The sequence below is a fragment of the Pinus tabuliformis genome, chromosome 7 (assembly GCF_031772625.1).
Source record: "Pinus tabuliformis cultivar Carrire ecotype Pingquan chromosome 7, CPIR1, whole genome shotgun sequence".
NCBI lineage: Eukaryota > Viridiplantae > Streptophyta > Pinopsida > Pinales > Pinaceae > Pinus > Pinus tabuliformis.
The window spans coordinates 1,315,261,062-1,315,278,978 of NC_142293.1; the positions used below are offsets into that span (position 1 = coordinate 1,315,261,062).

At 36.8% G+C, this 17,917-nt stretch overlaps 1 protein-coding gene and 1 pseudogene across 2 annotated transcripts in view; both read right to left on the reverse strand.

Moving 5' to 3' along the window:
• LOC149252389 (flowering locus K homology domain-like) overlaps positions 1–17,917 on the reverse strand; it is a 95,109-nt gene that overhangs the window by 19,853 nt on the left and 57,339 nt on the right. Inside the window, exons 3-4 of one of the 2 annotated variants that reach the window (XM_089459679.1) lie at positions 15,290–15,438; positions 14,715–14,996 (exon numbers count right to left, since the gene is read on the reverse strand). In XM_089459679.1, coding sequence (XP_089315805.1) covers positions 14,715–14,996; positions 15,290–15,438 — 431 coding nt within the window. The remainder of the gene's footprint in view (positions 1–14,714; positions 14,997–15,289; positions 15,439–17,917) is intronic. The other variant, XM_089459680.1, reaches the window with a different exon arrangement.
• LOC149252390 (protein BYPASS1-LIKE-like) lies at positions 6,432–7,205 on the reverse strand (annotated as a pseudogene).

Consider the following 17,917-nt stretch of genomic DNA (forward strand, 5'->3'; position numbering starts at 1 on the left):
CTATTTACACAGAGATTTCCATCTATTATGGTTAATAAGAACCCTTTTTGTTGACAAGCCAACAAGCTTCAAAATGGCACATACTAGGTTTGTCAAGAGTCCAAGTTCAGACACAGCTATATGGAAGAAATGCAGGGAATGGATGTCACCAACAGCTACAAGTGCAGAAGTTGGACCTTCAACTACACCAAAGTCCCAACTTACTTAGTAAACCAATGCCACCTGTAGTGTAGCGATCTTTTTCAATATTTATGAAATGATGTATTTATGTTTTAAGAATGTAATGTTCAAAAGAACAAGGAATTCCAAAGTAGTTTAGGAGGTTAGCAGTTTTGGCTTTCATAATTGTCCCTTTTTCAAATTTTGAATAAAAATCGGTTCAGAAGAAGTGAGGGTTACGATTTTTGGACCTCAAAAGCAGAAGCTACTTGTATTCTCAATCTTCATGTGGATTGCAATAAAGATTTCAAAGTGATTCTAGACACTTGTTGAGTATGATATGTGTTTCCTATTATCTTTCATCTTATGTTTTTTTCTATAGAAGAGAGTAATGAAGTTGTTGGCCTTTAATTTTACAATTCTGAAAAATCTTATTCCTGTGAGTTGAAGTTAAAAGAACCTTAATTATGCGCTCCTCTTTTCTATATTTCATTCCATGTTACCTACATATTTCTTCTAAAGTTGAAGACAAAAGATTCAGCATTAAGCAGTCTGTTGTTAAAGACTTTCCATTATCCTTTCTCACTCTACTACCATTAAAATTGTATTCAGCATCAGAAGGCCACTTTGAAAGGCTCTTTTTCCCATAGAAGACTAACAAGCACTATCTTTATAATTATAACTTTTGGGGTTTTAAAACAATGGGACAACAACCTTATTTCATCACAGTTCTTAACAAATGTCTTGGGCACTAACCTCTCCTCAACTAGAGGTCGTCTTCCAAGGTACAACAGGTTTGATGTTATATTTCGAGAAGGAAAAGTGATACTCAAGCCCAGTGGTTCTAACTCTACCCGAGTGTTTCTTAAAGTCTGAGAGAATGGTTTGTACATGCTAAAGGGCAAGCCTATATACCAAAGAAAGAAGAAGGTTTCCAAGACTCAAAGCGAGAATTTGCAACCCCATAAGAGCACATTGAAGGAGACTTTTATATCTAAGAGGAAGGAATCATGGAATGGCTTAAATGCCTATAGGAATTGAAGAGGCAAAAGGCCTCTAGTAGCCATGACACTTCCAAGAAGGATATTGTTCATACTACAAGTTATGCTTCTATGGTGGAAAATGAAGCATATGATGATTGTTGGAAGGAAACCGCACATGAGGATTGTGTTCTAACACAAGAAGCAAAGAGACCTCTGGGAAAGGCTCTAGGGAAAGGAAGTACATCCCTCGCCAAGAGAGAGTGTTAAAATTAGGTAGCATTGAGTGGTACTCCCACAAGCCTTTGGTGCTTGGCTTGTGAGAGAGAAAACCCACAAATGTGATGTGTGGGCATTGCACCTAAAGTCTAGCGTCCTTGACCCAAGGTTATGGGCTTGGAACCAAAAGGGCTTGGGTTTTGTGCCCAAGAAGTGAATTTAATATTCTCAGTTAATGTTGAGTTGAGAAGTTGGGGTCTCTTGAAGGACAAAGAGGGCTCCCAAGTCACCTTAAGGAAAAGTATATATTGAAGGCCAAAGGATAGGCAAAAGCACAAGTGAGAAGGACATTCATCTTATGGAGTGTTTGGAGAGCGCTAAAGGAGGAGTCACAATTAGCTAGAAGAAGAGTTGAAGCAGTAAGAAGTAGTTGAGTATGTTGAACGAGGGCCAACAAGTTTGGGGATTGTTTACCAGCCATAGGGGTCAACAACACCACTAAGGGATGCAGTGCAGAGCAGCTTGGCCAAAGGTCTGTTGCGGTAAATAAGCCTAGCTACAACCAATTAACAATTGTCGCAAGGTTGTTACAGGCTAGCTGAGTGCAAACAAGATAGGCCAAGGTCTATATACTGTTTGCAAGAACAAGATAAAGGAGGTTTGTGCTGAAGAATCTAGGGCAAAGTAGTGTTGTGATGATTCTTCGTTACTTGATAACAATTTGTGGAGTCTTTTTACTTTTCGTGTTAGCTTATGCTTCTTCTTCTTTTATTAGTGCGCATGTGTGTACTTCATCAAATTACTACCAAAACAAAATAACAAAAACACAAAGTTTGGCTCTCTACCAGGGAACCTCTCCACTCTTCAAAGGAAAAGCCTTTGTAAGTTTTCTCTTATTGAAGCTTCTTATTTGAACAACTGCAAAACCCTATAACCTTGACTAGGATATCCTCCAAGCATAAGTCAAATCCTTCCTCTTTTAGCATTGTAACTTCCGGCACATATATCTCTGTCTTCCGGCACTTCGTCCTCCTCCTTCCAGTTCTTCGTTCTTCTTCCACCTTGTAGCACTTGCTCTAGAGAAGACACTATTGATGAGACCCTTCTTCTTATGATGATTCCTTTCTACTTTCCATCAATCAACTAACTTGAATGTAGGGTTGTTATGACTGCATATAGAGTTCTTATTCTCGCACGTGTCACTGTTTTCTGCCCTAGAAAACAATCCCTGCAACTTCGATCTTGGTCCTTCTTCCTTCGTTTATGAGGGCTTCTCCTTCGCTTGTAGAGAGAGGTCTTGTAGACCTTGTTTGTACCCAAAACAGTGAGATATGTTGACCTATACTTTTCTGCTGCTATGGCCACAATCAGATCTTCCTTGACCTCGCACGTGTGACTGTAGTTGCTTCAGAAATATCCTTCTTACCTTCGTTGATCTGTCTTCTCATTACGATGCCCTTGTAACCCTTTACCTTGGCTTGTTCTCGTCCTACTTCATCCTCTTTCTTGCTTGCGGATTTCAGAGTGAAGTATATCAAATGAGTGGACACAACCTCTATAAATAGAGGTTTGTCCCTCCTCTTTTAGGCCAACTTGACTGTCCATTAGGCCGACTTACAATTTGCACTATAATTCAACTTTTATCCATCGTTTTGCTGCTTGGATACTTCGTTGATGCTAGGAGAGGATTTGACTTATCTTGGAGGTGTTCCCATGACCTTGTACATTGACTTACTTGATGTAACATGCCCTCAAAGGGTCTTATCATAATTACATTTTGACTTTGACTTTCTAGAAGCACAAAAATGTGCTTGACCTATTTTCAATGAGCAAGAAACTCATTGACAAATATTACAAAAATAATTTCTCTTTTCTTGAATAAATACAAATATCAAAATTACATTTATGAAGACCTAGCCTAGTTACATTTCCTTCAAGAGTTTGAAGGTTGTTAGGTGCTGAGGAGAGTACGCAATAAGTTATAAGCGTTGCTACAGCAAGGGAAATAGGTGTTGGTTGCATGTGTCGATGGAGGCAGAGGTCTGAGGGAGAAAACCTAGTGCCAAAAGAAGATCGTTAGTGGTTGTTGCAGACAAGAAAAACTAACTGCAAGGTAAAGAGGTTGACCTCAAAGGATAGCAAGCAAACTGATTTGTTAAGCAAAGTATTGTCTTAATATGTTTTGTTTCTGCAGATGAGAGCTTAATGGACTAGGCCACATCCCTAGGTGTATTAGTCAAAGCGCAAACCTAATTTTCAAATATTGTACTAGGATTGTAAAGGGCCACTTTCTGTGGTATGAGAGCCCTATGGTTTTCTTATTAAAGCACTGATAAGAAACAAGTTTGGGCACATTTATTCTTGAGTGCTATCATTTATCCGATTGTTACTACAATTTCCACTGTGCAAATGTTTTCAAAGTTGGGCACTATTATTTTGTTTACGTTTCTAGTTAAGGCATAGTCCAGACCTGGGGGCATGCAAAATCTAACACCTATGCTTTCTACCTCTCAAAGTACCTCAACTTGCTCAATAACTCATGTGTTGAAAGCTTCTACCTTATCATGTCTTCAAAATTTTAATGGAGAATCTAATTTTAAAATAACTACTTGTATAGGGCATGCATAAGATACAATTTTAGACTCTGCTGCTAAATATAAAACTTGCTTTTTTACTAAAGTGAATTACAAAATAGAACTACTATTTTAATATATTTCTCAAAAATATCACAAACTACTTCACACACATTCGAACTTGTCAGATTGGGCAAACCAAGATGAAAGATACGCATGAATATATTTGCATTAAGTTGATAGACATATAAATAGAATGTCCATGATCATTGGATTCAACTTCAAAGGTCTCTTGGACTCCCTGTGACGGTTCACATTCCACACCATAACCCTAACAGATTAGGTGCCCAACATTTCCCCCCTTAATCCAAACAGGTGTATGTGAGTCCAATAAGAGAGTCGAAATACAAAAGTGTGTGGCAACCAATGGTTGTATGTGCTCTCTGAAATAGTGGTTTAAGGAAGACCACAAACCAAAAGAGAGAGTGAAAGCCGAAGTCTTCTATTGGTGGTGAGTTAATGCTGGCCAAGAATTCTAGAACATGGCTTGAAGCAGTACCTAGAACAATTCTGAATTTGGCTAGAAATTGAAGTCTTCTACGACGTGAACGTGCTCCTTGATCATGATTTAAAGATCACCACAAACAAATGAAATGGTGGTTTGAAGTTGACCTTACACTATTATAACATGACTCCAAGGCTCGTAGATTCTTGGAACATTTCCAAATGTAGCAAAAAGTTGTTGTCTTTTGTTGATTGGAAGTGAAAAAATCCTCTTATGGTTTATCACATTGCTTTTTGGAGGGTAGTTAATGAACCATACAATATTGGGAGAATATTTCTCCTTTTTCTTCTTTTTCCGCATTACCAAACACCTTTCTCGCTTCACGAGAGATCAAAATATCATTTTTATTGATATTAAAAAAAACGCGATGCAAAAAAGGGAGGATAAAATTCATTGTTAAGTGCCCCGTAATGCAATTTAGGGAAAAATTTATGGAAAATCACCTTTAGAGTTTAAAAACGTTGGTGAATCTCACTAGTCCCTAACATGCAAACTATAAGATGTTTATTGATGTATTTGTAAAATTATTCAAATTTATAATGATTTTATATATAAACTCTTATTATAATGTTGGCAATTTTTAAGGTAAAATAATTTTACATTGTACAATTTCGGCAAATCATTTTTATAAAAAGTGGAAATTGGTGAATCTTTTTTTTTGGAAAAATCATGGAAAATTAGCCCACCTACAGATATTAGCCCTTAAAATTTTCCATGATGCAACCTTACAAAATAGTTGCTTGTCACCTAATTTTATGAGACATTGGCATAAAATGGACCTTGGTAAATATTTATGGCAAAATCAAGTTCTATTTTCTTCTTCTATCGAATCCTATCAATTGCTTTGTAAACACAGTTGCACATCACAATAATATCCGAATTATTGCAATATTATCGCCAAAACTAGACTCGTCAATATTATGACACAAATTATCGTGATAATTTGCCCAATCAAAATTATCACAAGTCTAACGAAAATTATTGCCCTCCTGCTAGAAAAGGCGATATAAAGTTCTCGTTTGGGTTTTATTACGGTCATTTTCATTCTCATGTTGAGATTGAGCTCTAAGGGTGAGGGTACTAATAATAAGGGCAAAGCTAAGTTGCAAGCTATGTCAAATGGAAATGTTTGGAAGAATCACCCACTTGAAATACCACCTTGCCAAAATCCCAGAGAATGAAGTGGATATTTGCCCCATCACTACCCCAAAGATTATCCTTATTGCAAAGAACTCAAATCTTAATACTGCTAGAAGGAGAGATTAGAGGTTAGAACTAAGGAATTGCACGATAACCACAAGCTTCTCAAGGGAGATGAAAACCTTCTTAGTGCATTATTATTATTGGATTATCATTATAGTATATAGATGCCTCATTATGATCATCTCATGAGATACTTTATTTTTGTTTTAATGGATTTTGTATTATCTTGTTAGAACTTATGACTCACTGACAAATCTTATGTATCTACGAATGATTGATGTACCTCTGGACATCTTATACATTTTATATTGTAGTTTTATCTTCATATTTGCGTGACAATGTGTTATTTTGATGTTGATGTTGCTATAAAAGAATAAAAAATTGATAGAAAAATGACTATTTCCAATATCTTCCCCGATATTGCCGATAATTTAAATTTTGTACACCTGGCAATAAATTGTCGATAACAATATATGTAAACATTGATTGTCATCATACCCTAGTGCTCAGACAAAGCTAGAGAGAGCAAAGGTTGTGAATTGGCACATGTATATTGTGTTCTACTCTATGTGCCCGCCAGAACACACATTTCGTCAACCATGTCAACATCATCACTAGAACCCATGATACGAGTAGTCCAAGTAAGATGCATTTGCAGCACCTCCTTCACCACCGTTCGAAGGTATGACAATTTTGGTATGCTTGAATCCTTCACGTTATGGTCGTGCTCCACTACAAACTCAACCTGAGCCTTCTTCTACACTTATCGTGAATTGAAAGAAGTGGGCCAGCCCATACGAAATTTTGCAACACAAAAATGCGTTTACAGACCAAGGTATTAGCTAGATATCACCACCATGAGTCCCCACAAGGAAAACAAGGTGAAGTTCATTGTGTATGTCGTAGTAGCTCATCCATTCATGGCTACCACTTTAGTGCTCTTTGGAGACATGAGATTTGAACCTGTGGCCTGCCACTAGCGGTTGGTTGACCACGAATGTAAAACGCTCTAGGGGATTGAACGAAAGTGTGAAGGCATATCACCGCCACATTGGCTTGGGAGCCCAAATGAGCAGTTCTGGCTAGAGAGCAGTGGCAACCCCGACAACCCCAGCAAGTGAATCTTAGTCATCGACAACAGTGGCCATAGCCAACTTAAGGTCATCAAGGGATTTCTGTGCGCGGCAAAATTGGGGTTTGCCAAAAGACCATTGACGCATGTCCAAGGCACAGAGCACGATCTCGTCATGCATGCTTCTACTAGAGGCACCCCTAGTCTTTGTCGTCACAAATGGCGTTGCAAAAGTCTAGTGCCTTCTCGCTCCACTCAAAAAAGTATGTCGCAATTTTATCCTCTGCCTTCAATAGTAGAGGTTTTAGTCGTGGCACCAATGACTTGAATTCCAATTCATAGCCAAGCGTCATGTCCATGACATCCTAGAGCGATGTGAGGGGTAGCAAGTGATTTGGTGTCTCTAGAAGGATTTGGAAAGCTCTACCACACATCGTTAGAAAGTCTTTTGGAGTGAAGATAGTGTTCAATGCAACTCAAGCCCTAGCGTTTCTATACGAAATTTCACATGTTCAAGTTGCGTACAGGTATTTTGAGATGTTGAATAATCAAGTCGAAGTGGAACACTCAAGAGTTCTTAGAAGGGGAGCGTTTATGTACTCCATGCAAAGCAAAGAAATGGCAGATGCAGAGTTGATATGTTGTGGAAAATGCCCAGGGTTGGCTTGCTCTAATACCATTGTTGGACTGTACAAACTAGAATGAAAGATAAGCTTTAATATATTTTCATTAAGTTGATAAACATATAATACAATATCGATGGCCATTACCCTAACCCTAACAGATTAAGTGTCCACAAAAACTAAACATGTGCAGAACTTCCTATCAAGCTATAGTTCTCAACTCTTTCTTCCAACAAGCTTGTTATCAAGGATATCAGTGCATTGAATTCTCTCCATGATGTGCTCACTTGAACATTGATATGCAAGGCCCTCTATAGAGAAGTGTTACCAAAACCGAACCGACAAACAAATCGAAAACCCTTCGAACCAAGAACCGATTGGAACCAATAAAAAAATCAGACCAAAAAACCGATCAAACAAAAACTCTTAAAATTTTCAAAATTGAAATGAGAATAAAACATATATATTCAGCTGCATCCATATGAATCCAAACCATTTATACACAAATAGGCAAAAGTTCACATTTATATAGAATGTAAGTGTGCACATAACCAAAATTGCATTAAGTGCAATCCATATCCGAACTGCAAATACAACAACAACAAACAAAATCTAGATGGCCTCTAGAATCCATAAAAAATCATGCTACAACAAATACCCTACAGATCATCAAAATCATTGCCTATATTGGGATCTTCATCAATATCACCCTCTAAGCATTAAAATAGGATAGAAAAAACATAGTGTGTCGAGTCAAGATTTTATCTGAGTCATGGGTACATTTTTAGTAGGGCCATGATAAAGGAGTTTGACAACCAATGCCACTAACATTCAGATACATAAAGAGCTTGGTGCTCTTAATTAAATACTAGTTCCATACCCTCGTACATGACAAAATCCAATGGAAATTTCGCAATCCCCCCAGTCCTCAAATTCTGGAAAGCTATTAAGTCTATTGGATTTTGAGTAGATCAAAAGTTCTACTTTCTCCATATGAAATCCAATTAGATCAGAACCACTCTCAAAAATCATGAGTCGTTTCATGGTAATGTTAAATATTTAAGTAAAAAGATGAAAATGAAAGAGAAAGGAGAATGTCACTTTTACTTTATGAATTTGACATTACCATGAGTTACATAGCAATACTAGGGGCATAGGCTTGAATATTAGGCTGCGCCACTAAAAAATTCTTGTTATTTTTTAAATTGCGTTTGGAACATGTTTGGTCAAACTGTACGAAATCAGCCGGTTCATTACAAAACCAATTGAACCAATGAAAAAAAGTCAGTTTGGTACCAAACAGGCCATTTCTATTTCCAACCTCGAACCAGACCAGTGTGATCTCCACACCGGTCGGACTGGCAGGTTCCACCAGTTCCGATAACACTGCTAAATAGAGATTGTGGCTGAGTATCTAATAATCAAATCCAACAATATGATTCCTAAAAGTTTTGCTCCATCTTAAGCATGTCCTTGCACCTTTTCTAAACGGTTGTTGGACTTCTTCCAACACATAAGACAAGCAGATCCATTGATTGCACAACATATGATCAATTTCCTTCAACTAAAAAATACAGGTCTTTGTAATTCGAAAAGGATCATGAAAAATGGAATCGCCTAGTTTGCATATTGATGCCAAAGCTTGAGATGAGTCTACACACCAACAAAAGCCCCAAAGAAGCCACATTTTGTGGATCATTTTGCATGGATCGTCCTTTATTGAGTGTTGGCTACCAAGTCCCAATTGGCAGAAAGTGGGCTGAAAGAGAGGGTTCTTTTAGTTTATGGCAAGCTAGAGACATTTAAACACATATTTTGGGATTGCAGATTTGTCAAGCACTCTTGTCATCACACAGAGCACATCAATCAGCTTTGTTTCAAAGAAAGGTGCATTGGAGGGCTGCACTTTTTAAATATTGTCAATATCTAGTGCTTTCTTCCTTTTTACGAATTTCGTGCTGCCTCCAAGTCACCACATTATTCACTATTTGAATTTTGAATATAAGGTGCAAGCATGTTTTTGCTAATGAGAACAGTTCATTTCAGTTTTTTTGTTATATACGCTGAGAGGAGGTATGAATACAATTATTTGCTAATGGCTTTCTTCAGATTAGATATGCTAAAGACATAGATGTGTCAACTTATACTGATGTTATTAACTTGCAAGCATGTTTTAGCTCAAGAGATCAGTTCATTTCAGTCTTTTGGTTATATATGTCGAGAGGAGGTATGAATGCAATTGTTTGCTGAAGTCTTTCTTCAGATTAAAGATATTAAAGAACTAATGTGTCAACTTATATTGATTTCATTACTGCTACGTTACCGGATCTGGCAGCAGAGGGGCCAAGATCTCTGTATCCTTGGATCTAATCCGCATCCACAAGAATACGTACAAAATATGGCAGGTGGTGGATCTTTAATTTTGGGAAACGGATCCTCCTCACCAGAAATGCATCTCGATTGAAAAGCCAGACCCTGAAGAATTTTGTCCAAAAGTTGAAATCCGCAAAAGTTAAAAATTAAAATGTAGTGGAGTTTAGGGTTTTCATCTTTGACTTTAGTTAAAGTTAGTGTGGTCCCTCTTTGTCGGCAGTGCACCCAACAGGCGAAACAGACGCCGTTTATTCAAGCTTTCGGCGTTTGGCATTATTCATTTCTTCAAGGCCCAGGGTTTATCGTTATTCAATTTTCAGTGTTCGGGAATTCAAGTTTCAATGTTTGTCGTTATTCACATCAGCTGGACCAAGTCACGCCGTAAGGTATTTTTTATTAAACAGCCATTTGTCTATTTGGCTGAAATCTTTCCGCCCTCAAGTCACCACCCCCGCAATTTTTTAAGACAAGCATTACACAATAGATAAAATATCTCTGGTCTTTTAAATTTAATGGTTTAAATTCGTGCTTGTCTCTCATGACTAAGGCTTAAGCTTGTCTCGTTTATTAGAACCATCAACACACATCACCATCATTTATAAGATGTGTTTCCTTCAAATTATTTTTCCGTTGATCTATTCCTTTATGGTGTGGCATTCTTTTGGCAATAGAAATGGTCCATAGGTTAAAGTAATTAATTTAGATCTCATGTGTCTTAAAGATCTTCCTACTGCAATCGGCCCACAATGACGGTGACAATTGTTTTTTTGGTAGTTGAGGTCTCTTGTGTGTGTAGCTTGTGTTGACAACTTGAGTAGGAGGTTGGCTCCCTTTGGGCTCGATCTGGCCTTTGTATGCAGTTTCTGAGTTCCATCAATTCGCTTGTTTTTAGTGACGGATCTTTTGTTTTCAGTCATGGTTTATAACTCAATAAGCTACAAGCCAATATGCTCTTATCCCAGAAATCACCTCTCAATATATATTTTAAATCAGACCCCCTTTTTTAATCCCATATGTAATTTCATTTTCCACTTAATTAATTTGATAAGGTATGATTATATGATATAATCATATAGGATATAATCATATAAGTTTATGTTTGAATCTTTTTCATTCCCAACGTTTTCCCCTTTATTATAACCTTTCTTTCTTGTAGGTGTTGTCCTTAGCAAGTTGCCAATGTTGGCAATCTAAAATTAATGTTGTTTTATTTTAGTTTTTGTTATTCCACTTGGTCATGGATTTTGCTATTATTTAATTGTGTATTGATAATTATTAAATTTTAATATATTATAATTTGAATTTTATATGCAATGTTGAGTAAGGTAACCTATAGACCATTATGGAACCATCATAGCATCAGCAGAGTGAAGGGGAAATCATCAAAACAAACCCAAAATCTCTTCTATGGCACTATGTGGAGATTATTTGAAAAAAAATCCCAGAGGTGGTTCATTTAAATGGAAGTGCAATGAATGCCAAGATATAAAAAATGGCTCATATACTAGAGTGAAGGCCCATCTCACTGGTCAAACTAACACATGAGTGCAAGTATGCACTGGGCCAAAAGATGCAAATGGAAAACCTAGCAAAGGTTTGAGTCTTGGAAAAATGAAATTCTATGCATCTTTGCAAGAAATTGCTAATAGGAAGCTTGCTAAGGGAAAACACCATGTGCAAAGCTCTACAACTAGGCCTCCATTGCCATCTAGGCCTACTGCCACAACTAATAAAAGGCCCACTCTAGGCCCTCTTGAAGCAGCTTTCAATAATCAAGGTAGAGACATAGTCAATGAACATGTAGCTCGTTGCATCTATGCAAATGGGCTAGCATTCAATTTGATGTGTTCCCCTTATTGGCAACAAATGATTAAGGCAGTTAATGAAGCGCCAAAAAGGTACAAAAGCCCTGGATCTAAAAAGGTCTACACTACTTTGTTGGCATCAATGAGGCAATCCATGGATAGACAGCTACAAGCAATCCAGGATACATGGACAGAAACAGAGGTGTCCATCATTTCTGATAGATGGAAGGACCAAAGAAACCATCCATTAATTAATGTTGTTGCAGTATGCCCCCAAGGGGCAATGTTTTTGAAAGTTGTTGATTGCAGTGGAATAGAAAAATATGCATCTTTCACATCCACAATACTTATTGATGCAATAGAAAGTGTGGGGCCACATAATGTTGTCCAAGTCATTACGGACAACGCACAGGTTTGTAAAGTTGCAGGTTTGATTGTGGAGGGTCGATATGATCACATCTTTTGGACTCCATGTGCAATACATTCATTGAACCTTATGATTGCCAAGATTGGTCGGATTGAATGGATTAATGAAATATATGTAGCAACAAAGGAAATCCAAATGTTCATAACTAATCACTCAATGTTCCAGGCCATATATAAAGGTTTTCCAAAGTTGGAGCTATTAAAGGTACTTTTTTTAATCAATCTTATCTGTATTGGAAATTCTTATTTTTAATTACAAATTTATATATGATTTCTCATTTGAGATTTGACTTTTTAAAACTTGTAGGTTGTTGAAACTCGTTTTGCCTCCCACACTCTTGTCATAAAGAGGTTTGTGGAGGTGAGACAAGCATTAAAAGCAATGGTCATTGACCCTCTTTGGGAATCATTGAGTACTTTCACTTCTGATAGAGGGCAAAAAATCAAGTCCATCATTCTTGATGATGCATGGTAGGACGAAATCCAATTCCTTCTACGGTTCACTGAACCAATCTGGACCTTGATCAGGGCATTTGATATAGATACACCTTGCTTGGGGGAAGTTTATGAAAACATTGATAGTATGTTAGAGAGGATAAGGGAAATTATCAGGGCAAGTGAAAATGACCCTTATGAAACATTCTATTATTTAGTGAAGGACATAGTTACAGAAAGGTGGAATAAAATGACCACACCATTACACCCTTTGGAATATGCATTGCACCCTAAATACTATCATTCCAAAATTTTGTCTTTACCTGGTAGAACATCGCAAACAAGGATTCTGAAGTGGTACAAAATACAAGACAACATTGAAGAAAATTTATAGAGATATGGGAGTTGCAATGGAAGTACGCCAAGAATTTGGAGGATTTGTACAATCTACTGGTACCTTTTCAGATCCAGTAGCTATGGATGATCAAAGGCATCTTGATCCTATTACTTGGTGGGGCTTCCATGGTGGGGATAGCATTAATCTCTCCACTCTAGCCACCAGGTTGTTATCACAGGTTGCTAGTTTTTCATCAGTTGAAAGGAATTGGAGTACATATGGCTTCATCCACTCAGTGAAGTGAAACAGGCTGGGAGCGACAAAGGCTGAGGATCTGGTTTATGTTCATTCCAACCTCCATCTTCTATCACATGTTGACCCAGAGTATAAAAAAGGTCCGAGCAAGATGTGGGATGTGGAGCTTGAGATATCTGACTTGAACCTGATACTGAATGCCATGACTCACCTCAACCTACTTGAGGATATTGTTCCACCACCAGTCCAACCTACTGATGCAACTCCTTACATTCCAGGACCCCTGTCATCTATTCATGACGTAGAGTTGCAACGTGCAAAAGATATAGATTCATTTGAGGATATGTAAATGTATTTACTATTATCATTTATGATATTATGATCATTTTTGTTACTTTGTATGAGGGAGGATGCATCATTTCAGTGTTTCAGTCTTCATATTTATAATATATCTAATGGTTTCAGTTCTAAAAGTGTTTGATGCTTTCATGGGGTATTTGATTTTTGAACTCTAAAGTGTTTTTTTTTAATTTAAAAAATAATTATATTTTATTTCTGTACGTGACGTATCCTTGTCGTATCCGGATCGTGGATTTTCAAAAAACTAGTGGATATGGATCCATATCCGTATCCAAATCCTGGTAACATAGCATTGTTGTTCTAATAGCACTGAGGTAGTAGATATGATTTATTATTGATTACACCCTTCCACCCCTTTTCTTCTAGAAATATTTCTATGTTATTATAAGATGTATTTATTTAAGTAAAGAAATAAATAAACACAAACACACATACGCGGCAGCAAAAATAAGTAAAGACTATGCATATAATCTCCAAATACATAGTCTTTGTGTACATACTAAACAGCAACCCTACATACAAATATAGGATACAAATATAGGCTAAAACTAAAAAATATCAAAGTATCTCATCTCGATATAGAACATTTCAAACTAAAAATGTGCGTTACATATGAAATATTCTTCAAATTAAGAATGGAGTTCATAAAATCACATACTTTTACTTCTGCCTTGCATTATTTCACTTAGATTTAGAATTTTAATTTTTATGCAGTCCATCTAGCAAACGAAACCAGAACAGAAATTTGGCCATGCAATAATGAGTTCAAAATTGTAAGTTGAGCATTCATGTTCTCAACTTAATTGATTCGGATGAGAAAAAGTATCTGATAAATATCCTAGAACCATGAGCCCTCAGATTTCACAACAGCAACCGCCCAAATTGGTTTTCATACATACATAAATCATAACACTTATAAATTCGAATTGCACTCTTGCACTCTCATATATAGGAAACCACTGTTATACTGTGTCAGAAATCAACTAGATTCTTATCCATGATTTACATCGACTCAGGTTTTAATGTCATCTTCATTGGATAAAAATGTTTTGCTCGCATTCAAAAGCACACTTCAAATTTCTATGTCATCGGAAAATTCCAATACTCCTTTTGGCTGACTCTCGTGTTAAGAGAGGTTAAAGAAGATACCTCCAGGGAAATTTGTTGACCCATTTCTTTCAAAATGTGATATAGAAAAAAATATTTAAAATATATATTAGAGCATATTTTCCATGACCACCAGTGACCAAGCATATCATTATGCATTCTATCATGATCAAAAACTGAGAGTAGCTAAATCACCTATATTGATTAAAGCAAAATTTATACCTGAGTGATGACTGGTGCAGCTGCAGGTGCATGTAGAGAAGATCTCAATCCCACTGGTCCTGGATCTTTTCCATAAATAGACAAGCCACGGTGATGAGGCTGTGACTCAATCTGAGTATCCCTAGGAGGATAAAATGAATCATGCTTGAATGTTGAAGTCAAGCCTGCTCCCAGACCACCCAGTCCACCCAGTCCAGGCTGAGATGTAGTGGAAAGAGCTGGCACTGTTGTCTTTCCCCAGGTTGGTGCCAAATCTTGTGCATCATTCGCTGAATGTGGCTGCTAATTGATTTTTAAATGATATTAGTAATACACATTCCTAACTGTCAAATAGCTTGCTATATAAACCCTTTCCACAAATAAACTGAAATACTCTGAGCACTGAGCACTTAAACTGACAATTTCAAATTCAGTATCCATTAACATAACTTTTTAGGATAATAAAGATTACATGTGTGAAACTCATGACAATCTCAAATATAATTTTGACTCTCAAGTTGAAGAACGTTGCAACTTAAATATATCGTCTATGTTTCCAAAGATAAAGACAACCATTTGAAGAATAATTTACTCACGTTCTGTTCAAACAATGGAAGAATGCTGCGATCAACCAAAAACTTGCGAAGGTGACCAGCAACCATCTCCAGTGCTTTCTGAACCTTGGGTGCTTCACCCTGGATTTCTACAATTCGATCTTCAGGCAAGGAACAATGTGACAATTCATCTGCACAAAAACACCAATAAAATAGAGTTCAAATGGAAATATAAAAGTTTATTTAAAACTGGCATGGGGGAACACTGAACAACAACAACACACTCACAACAAAGACAAATAAAGGCAATTTAAACAGAAATGGCTTCCTGGCAGTTCTAATTGAATGGAAAAGAGAAACAACCCGTTAGATTTGTTTATGCACTGCAATCTCTGACGAAGAAAGAAAATGATGTAGACATAACGAGACTTATATGTTCTTATAATAAAATGTAATAATTCCCCAAAAAGTTAGCCATGAGTTCTGACAATCACTTGCGAAGGAAGAAAGCCATGTTAGCAAAACCAAAACATTGCATAACAATAGTCCCACAGAAAGACTGCACATTGTTAAGAGAATCGTCTAAAAATGTAACATCCAATTTATATATATATATATATATGCACACACACGAAAATATGAAAGTGTAAACCAACAGTACACTATACATGCTTGCAAGTTGTTGCAGTGAATGCTCTGTTAATATCCAGCTTCAATAAAATAGAAACGTTAAAAAGGCTTTAATAGATTAACTATCACAGAATAAAGCCCTGGTCTAAGGTTGGTTCCAACAACAAGATTATTGTGTTTACAAACACAATTAGCAGGATGTATCAATCATGAAACTACTGATTTCCCAAATAAGACAGCAATCCGTTTATCAATAATTTTGACTTTCATCACTGGGAAGGAAAAGTAGAGATAGCCAATACTAATAGAGAGTTCTAAACAAAGTTACCAGGGTAGGGATATGGATAAGATACAAAATTTAGGTACAGCAAATTTTTAGAAAATTTCAGTACAAGACATTGGATACAGCATTATATATATAGCTGTGCGCGAGTGTGCACACGCAAAACAAACACCGTGAATCATAAAAAATACCTGAAGCATAACCAAAAAGATTTAATATAAGCGATACACTTCAAGTATAGCAAGAAATGAGACACAAGATCTTCATTTATAGTTGAACTTCTATTGTTAGGGTTGTCTCGTTATGTCCCTTTTTTCATGTCTTTATTAGATAATGGAATTCCATAACAAATGCATCTGGTATGGATTCAGAGGATATGAAGCAATATCCATACGTCATACGGTCAACAAGAAGAGGGGGAGGGAAGGAGGGTGCACAATAACAAATATCATAAGATGGGGGAGAGCAGACAAGGTAATGTATCTCCTTGAATACCATCCTTACAACACTTCTAAAACACTTGGAAGCATTTTTAAACACTGCAAAAATATTCAAGGGTACACTCAAGATTGGGGGTCCTCTTTTCAACATTTCCTTGTATGGTCAAGGGCAAAGTTGCTAAGATTTGAATATGGATCTGAAATTTTTTTGAAAATTTAAGATCCAAAAAGAAGAAACGACAAATAAAATTCACATTTTAAAAATTAAACCCATGCATAACTTTGGATAAAACTAGAAAACCAGCTTCCCTTAATATTAGCCATAAGAAGCAATAAAAATTGAAACGCTCATCAATGATCACACTACTACCAACTACCTAGACTCTAGGTTTCAACACAACATCATCAAATAGGTCTTCCTCATGTCTATATTGAAGCTCGACATCATCAAATAGGTCTTCCTCATCTCTGGGCCAATAATGTTGGTAGTTTCAACATGAGTTGCACCAATGGAAGAAAGTTCTTGTGGTATAATCTCCTCAACCAAATTGAGGAAATCCATGCCATTCAACCACAGGCACAGGTTACTTTTCCATGAAGGTCCCTTCTTGTACTCTAAACTGGAATATGACAGAAAAAGCACACTGGAATGAACATGCAAAAGTTCATCACCATTCTTTGTTGCTACTTTCTTTTTCATCACCAAATAGATGAACCTATATGTACTCTACTCCTCTCAATTGATGAGGAATAAGAAGCCTGCAATAACAACCTAGTGGCCAGGGTTGATAAATAACTGGAGTTCATGCCATGGACCAGGTATAAGGATCCAAATGTTTCCTATCATCTATGCCATTCAGATCTTTATTAAAATCAGAGAAACATACAAATACTCCACACTCCATCTAGACATCCAATGCAATTCTAGAATCCATTTACATTTTCAAGACTTTCTTACATCCTTGAAACACTTCCTTGTCTTTATTTGGGGCTTTTCTTCTTCGTAAACTCAATCGTGCAGATGGCTTCATTGTACATTGTAGATTTTTTCTTCAAGGTCTAGCTCCTTTCTAGTAATAACATCTCTTAATTTCTCCAACATATAGCCATGACTGTATACGTATAATCCTCATCCAAGCAAGCTGTTTCCATGACAAAAAACCAAATCGTGTGCAGTATAGATCCTGCAAATGACAAAGCCCCAAGGGTTGGCTCAACTAGAGATGAGCCAGACATTTGATCTCTTATCTCTCCCCCAAGGTTATTGTAGAAAATATTGCTTAGAAAGCCGGTTTCAAGTTTAGTGAAGTCTCATCA